Source organism: Hyla sarda, chromosome 4 (assembly GCF_029499605.1).
Source record: "Hyla sarda isolate aHylSar1 chromosome 4, aHylSar1.hap1, whole genome shotgun sequence".
In the NCBI taxonomy this organism is placed as follows: Eukaryota; Metazoa; Chordata; class Amphibia; order Anura; family Hylidae; genus Hyla; species Hyla sarda.
The window spans coordinates 178,568,771-178,575,852 of record NC_079192.1 but is presented as its reverse complement, the minus strand read 5'-3'; the positions used below and the strand labels follow the sequence as shown (position 1 = coordinate 178,575,852).

Sequence of the window (7,082 nt, the reverse complement as noted above, 5' to 3'; positions counted from 1 at the left end):
CTATCAGACAGGAGAGAGCACAGAGGAGTCCTATCAGACAGGAGGGAGCACAGAGGAGTCCTATCAGACACTAGAGAGCACAGAGGAGTGCTATCAGACAGGAAGAGCACAGAGGAGTACTATCAGACAGGAGAGAGCACAGAGGAGTCCTATCAGAAAGGAGAGAGCACAGAGGAGTGCTATCAGACAGGAGAGAGCTCAGAGGAGTGCTATCAGACAGGAGAGAATACAGAGGAGTGCTTTCAGACAGGAGAGGGCCCAGAGGGGTCCTATCAGACAGGAGAGAACAGAAGAGTACTATCAGACAGGAGAAAGCACAGATGAGTCCTATCAGACAGGAGAGAGCACAGAGGAGTCCTATCAGACAGGAGAGCACAGAGGAGTCCTATCAGACAGGAGAGAGCACAGAGGAGTCCTATCAGACAGGAGAGAATGCAGAGGAGTCCCATTAGACAGGAGAGAGCACAGAGGAGTGCTATCAGACAGGAGAGAGCACAGAAGAGTGCTATCAGACAGGAGAGAGCACAGGGGAGTGCTATCAGACAGGAGAGAACACAGGGGAGTGCTAGCTCACCCTCACTTACTAAACTTTGTCCATGCCTGTGCTTCAGCTTGGACAAAGCCATGATTTCTATAAAAAGGAAATAATATTTTCTTATGAAGTATATTAGAAAGGTTAATGTTTTGCCAAGATGTACAATATATAAAAGTTTTTGAATCTGACAGCGTCCATTTAGGGTGTAGCAAATAAAGACCGGTCAGCTCTCCTGACATTTATGTTCTAGTAACTACTGAATAAATAACAATCTGGGGCATCTTGGTCTAAATTTGGTGCAGTACCATTCCTCCTGCAGAACGTATGAATAAATTGGCAACTGTACTTTACCATAACTTCTGCCCAGTTGTCAATCAATTAATACATTGACAAAAGGAATAACAGATGAACAGCACAACACAAAGCAAAGATGTTCCAGAATTGTTAGTTTATGGTAAAACCCACAGGTCTATAGAGGCCACGGGTCTTCTGCACAGTACTCAAACAACATTCCCTCCTATTTGTGTGCACATATTTTCTAAGAAGGACCTTCTACTATCCTCCCATAGCTCGTCTGGTTGCTGTGGTCTTTTAGGTTCTTTTGTTAGTTTACATATGACAGCACAGTTAAATATTTTCTTCCTTATATGTACATACCCTATGCTGCATCATTTAAGTAGATAAAATCTGACCACAATGGGGAAGAAACAAACAAGAGAAAAACTGAAAAGAATCATTTACCTTTTGTTTTCACAAATGTACAAGTCTCTCTAAAAAGACAGACTGAGTCTAACCTGATGATGAATACTGCGATCCTGGGGTACAGATGAGCAAATGCTCTGTTAAAGGACTGGGGAAAAAAAAAAAAAAAAAACAACTCACATTTCTCACTTTCCCTTTTTGTCTTTCTGCTGTCCCCCTCATATTGCTGGGCCTTGCCGGTCAATGTAAAAGGCCAGACATGTCCTAAATGAATGCTTAACAGTACACATAAACAAATACAGTACCTTAACTCTTAGTTACTAGGATTTTTTAATTTAAATGAACATCCCTCTCAGTTTCTCAGTAAAAATATTTTAATCTCTCTCTTTTTAGTCATTAACATATGCTTTTGCTTCACACATGTTCTCTTGAAGTCCAATATTAATTACGCTTTCGGGGATCCTGCTTTCTGTCTGGTATCGGGGATCTCTTTGTGAGTCCGTATGTGAGCAGCATGCGCACTCTGAAGATCAAAGGTTAGATTACATTGGGCACACTCCCACGACTTTTCCAACTTTGAACTTGGAACCTGTTTTTCTTTGTTAGGGTTTTCTTGGCTCTCCTCATCTTCGTCTTCATCCTTGACCTTGTGCACAATAAAGAGGTGTCTGTTGAGTGATATTTGGGAAGTGTAACACAAGCCGCAGTGCACACACTGGCACGTTGAGTTGTCACTCTTGTGCTGAGGTATGTGCTCTAGAAATTCTTTACTGTTGTCTGCAGTAAAGCCACACTTTGCACATTTATACGCTGCCTTCAGCTTCTTCGCATCTGGCCCATCCTTTGTATTTGAGTCCTCATGTTCCTTTTTTACAGCTTTCTTTGGACCAGCAGTCTAGAGAGCAGAAACAAAGTTTCAATAAGCAAACAATATATTGTACTACTCATTTTAGATTATCCAGAATTTCATCTAAAATGCAGTAACAAGCATTGCTTTGTTGTGAATGACCAAAAGAAAACACAGTCATACTAAAAAAGCCATAGCATAACAGTCTACTAAGCTATTTCGAAGGTGATAGCCAAAATCCACTTCCTGTTTAACTTTTTTCAAATAAAGGAAACCTGTCAGCTGTACTATGTGTTCCAAACGGCTAAATGTTAGATACAGTAGGTATAAAAAAAAGAGGCCGGAAGAAGTGGGTTGATCCCGCGAAACAACCGGTGTAGCCTCCGAGCGCTCCATGCAGACGCCGACTCCACTTGTGTCCCCGGACTCCTAGGATTGACAGCCATAGCCTAGCGGTGAGTGCATATTATTCTTTCTTTATAATATGACTACGATACTGCAGCTTTTCTAATATGCCAATTACCCCGGGCCGTCATATCTGTATATACGATCCATAGGAGCCATAGAACAGGCTTAGATTACATTGCACACCTTAAGAGTGCCCCCATCTGCCATTTCTTCTGTATATTCATAAAAAAAGAGAAGTCTACACACCCTTTTAAAATTACAAGTTTTGATTATTACACACCAAGCATTTAAAGGGGTACTCCTGTGGAAAACATTTTTTTAAATCAACTGGTGCCAGAAAGTTAAACAGATTTGTAATTTACTTTTATTTAAAAATCTTAATACTTCCTGCTGTATGCTCCACAGGAAGTTCTTTTCTGTCTGACCACAGTGCTCTCTGCTGACACCTCTGTCCATGTCAGGAACTGTCCAGAGCAGGAGAGGTATGTTATGGGAATTTGCTCCTTCTCTGGACAGTTCCTGACATGGACAGTGGTGTCAACAGAGAGCACTGTGGTCAGACAGAAAGGAAATTAAAAAAGAAAAAGTACTTCCTGTGGAGCATATAGCATCTGATAAGTGCTAGAAGGATTAAAATTTTTTTAAATAGAAGTAATTTACAAATCTATTTAACTTTCTGGAGCCAGTTGATTTAAAAAAAGAAAAAAAATCCACCAGAGTACCCCTTTAAAGTGACTCTAAATAATGACAAATAAAGTTAAGCTATTCTAGTATGATTTTCCTGACATTTGCTTAGCTGCATCTCAGTGCAAAAGCCATGGTCCATAAAAGTCAGAAGAGTACACAAGAATTTTCAAAGCAAGAGCTGTACAATGAAGCACAGTAAACACAGTCATCATCAAGTGGAGAAAGTATGGCACCACAGAGACATTACCAAGAACTGAATATCCCTCCAAAAATTTATGAAAATACGGGAGAAAACTGGTCAAGGAGGCTTCCTAGAGGCCTACTGCACCATTAAAGGAACTGCAGGAATATCTGGCAAGTACTGGCTGTGTGCTACATGTGACAAGAATCTCCCGTATTTTTCATATGAATGGGCTAGGAGTTAGGGTGGCAAGACGAAAGCCTTTTCTTACTAAGGAAAACATCCACACCTAGCTGAAGTATGAAAGTCCCCCAAAAGCAAGGTTGAACTTTGCCATAATTCCAAGAGGTATTTTTGACTCAAAAAGAACACTGTAACACCCAAAAAACCCCATACCCAAAAATTAAGCATGGTGATGGCAGTATCCTGCTTTAGGGCTTTTTGGGACAAAACCTTTAGGAATCTGTTAGAAAGATGAAGAGGAAGTTCACCTTTCAGCACGACAAGGACTCAACTTTTTATATCCACTGTAGCTGTTAGGACAAGGAGACACATTTCATATATCTGTTTGTGCTTCCATAAGATAGAAAAGTGCTTTTATTCTCTGGTGCCAAGTGTTAAAGTGGTGTTCCCAAGCCCCTGAAATCCTGTGGGTTGAAAGGCCTCCCTGTTTCCCCTTCCATCCTAAACTGATTGGCAGTCAGCTGGAAGCTAAGCTCTGTTTTCAAATCTTGCACCTGTGCACAATTTGCATGCACAGCACCACATCAAGATCTGGATGTTCAGTCCTGACTGTCAATCAAGCAGAAACATGGCTGGGTGGGGGAGTGAAGAAGCATTCTATCCCTCAGCAATTCAGTGGCTTGGAAATGCCTCTTTGACACTTGGCACTAGCTATGGAAACCCTGGCAGATATATGAAAGGTACAATGTGTCTCCTTGTCCTAACAACTATCTAGCAGTATCAGCAGCTTGGAATGTGAATAGCAGCTGACAGATTCCCTTTAAATTGCCATCCTTTGATTAGATATAATGTTTTATAACTTTTACCTGCTCTTTATTTCCACGTTCTGCAGGTGAGTTTGTTATCTTTGAAGAGGGCAGCTGAGGAAGTTCAGGGTTTTTGATGCCGTGCATTAAAATGATGTGATTGGCCAGCATGGACGGCTTGGCAAAAATAGGCTTCTCGGCACAATAGCTGAAAGGTACAAAATTATGACACAATATGTAATTTATTCTAATGACCAGAGGAATTTACATTTCATAATCAAATTCTCTGATAACAGTTATTCTCTTTAGATTTCTAAGGTTATGCTAACTTGTTGCAATGTATGAAAATCATGCCATATCTGCAGTGGTGAACTGCATATATACCCACACACTCAGAATCAGCATGGAGGATATTATAGAGCAGTTCTGAGAAGTCTAAGCCATGAATACAATATCGGACTGAACTGTGGTATACCATGAAGAAAGCCACAGTGGTGACTGATTATTATTGCACCCCCTACCCTGGCCCGGTGAATGTAAAGTGAGCAGTGATGCACACAGTGTATGCATTGCCAATGTATGCATGGCTGCTCACTTTACACTTGCCAGGCTGGTTTGCACAATGCGCTGGCAACTTGCCCTACACCGCAGGGGATGATATAGAAGACTAACTAGATGTTGCATTTGCACCTGTGTATGAACCTTTGCTACCTCCTCTTTCCCTACTACCTCCATAAAGTTGTAAGAAGAAGCTATAACTAGGTCTCTCCGTGAACGAATAAACCTTCATCTCTGCTTTTCTGACAGATTTTACCAGAAATTGTTAGCATCTGTAAAGGGGAAGGGAGGGGGGGGGTTCTTGGGTTTGGAAAAATGGAAAAAGGGGGTGATTTGAATTTTTATAAGGTGGAGGCTTTATATATATATATATATATATATATATAATTCCAGGAGAGCAGCACAACCAAAAAGCAAGACAAAGTAGAGATAAGGTGCAAGCTGTGTGGGAACCCGGGTCAGAGGATCCGCTTACATAAAACTCCAGAAGACAGCAGCACACAAAGGTATTCGTGTCAAAAAAGGTGGAAGTTTATTCCATTAATCCAGTGAACAAAATGCAAGCCTTTTGTTCACTGGATTAATGGAATAAACTTCCCTTCCACCTTTTTTGACACGAAGACCTTTGTGTGCTGCTGTCTTCTGGAGTTATATATATATATATATATATATATATATATATAAAGTTATCTTTTTTTTTTAATACTAAGTCTGGACTTTTATAAGCAATCAATAGATTGGTTATATACAGCACTGATTAGTTAGATTGGTACTATTCAAATAGAGTCTGCCTGAGTCTTCCAGACTCTTAACAGATTGCTGAGTGGCAGGCACGGGGACCTAGTGGAAGCAGATCGGCACCCTGCAAACAAGTAGCGGAGGTGTCTAGTGGGCACCCCAGGGGCACAGTACCTGTCATTTAATCTCATAAATGCAGAGATCACTATTAAGGGGTTAAATAACTGCCATCAACCTGATGACTGACTCTGCACGGCGGCTGCTGATATCAGCTGTCAATCACCAACTATGAAGCAAGCTTCACTATTCAGTGCTGGTAACACATCAATCGGTCCCTACTGCACATACTTCTGCCTGCCCGAAGCATGCTCCTGGAATCTTTGCAGCTCACTCACTGATCACTATACATGGAGGTTGGTTCAGACATCTCGTAGTGAACACGACAGTAAGCAAAGCACCACCAGCTGTGATAGGAGAGGAAAACACAGGCAGCTCTCTGCACAGTATATACCCCATATGTAAATCACTGCCCTTCGTACACACTGTACTTGAATGAAGGATACGCCCATCTGACAGATTTAAGCTTATAGGGAGTATTAAAAAATCTGACAGTCTGGGAATGCCACAGGTCCTCTTTAAGGCCCAGGCGGCCTATTATGTCACATGTTGTGAAGAGGTTGTTCTCATGTACTGTATACAGTGCAGATTTTATGCTGTGTATAAATAAATATAAATAAAAGCTGCATCATAATATCTGCAGTGTATACAGTACATGTGAACAAACCTTTAACCTCTTGACAGCATGGGATGGAGAAGCGTAGACGACAGGTAGGCAGCGGATGAGTATGTGTTCTTTTTATTTTTTCCCTCCACTTTGAGCACTTTCACATATAAAAATATTTACACAGACAAGCCCTTGGATGTCACATATTTGTTTACTCTTTTTTGGTTTCTAGTTAAGAGCTGGGAAATCTATGGGTAGGATCAATGGTTAATGTTTTGCGTGTAGCAGCACCCAATGAACATGACCAAGAACCAACCAAACACAGCACTGGTTAACTGCGGTTTGACAGCAAGTAGAGATTTACAATGATTTATTTACGGTTCTTTATGGTGTGCAGTTTTTGCAGTGTATTTCTTGGTGGAGTGCCAATTACCATGGCATGTCACAATGTGTTCAAGAGACAAGCTTTTTACCAACTGTCCATTAGCTGACTCCTGTCCCTTATATTTATGATGTAGAATTTAAGTTTTGTGAAGACATCAATGTGATTCTGGAGGCGTTGAGATGAGCTAAGAACAAAATAAATAATGTTTTTCTATGGCTACATTACTTTATTATGACTTTCAGAAAACCTCAGAGCAAATTATGTCACTTTGATTCTTGTTCACACATAGAAAATTATATTCCAATCCTCCCTCTCTAAACACAGGCAG

At 40.8% G+C, this 7,082-nt stretch overlaps 1 protein-coding gene across 6 annotated transcripts in view; it reads right to left on the bottom strand.

Moving 5' to 3' along the window:
• Positions 1 to 652: 652 nt before the first annotated feature.
• Positions 653 to 7,082, bottom strand: part of ZNF592 (zinc finger protein 592) — a 64,316-nt gene continuing 57,886 nt past the window's right edge. For all 6 annotated transcript variants that reach the window (XM_056572915.1, XM_056572919.1, XM_056572920.1 and 3 more), the window contains exons 9-10: positions 4,410 to 4,557; positions 653 to 2,132 (exon numbers count right to left, since the gene is read on the bottom strand). In XM_056572915.1, coding sequence (XP_056428890.1) covers positions 1,683 to 2,132; positions 4,410 to 4,557 — 598 coding nt within the window. In that variant the 3' untranslated portion in view covers positions 653 to 1,682. The remainder of the gene's footprint in view (positions 2,133 to 4,409; positions 4,558 to 7,082) is intronic.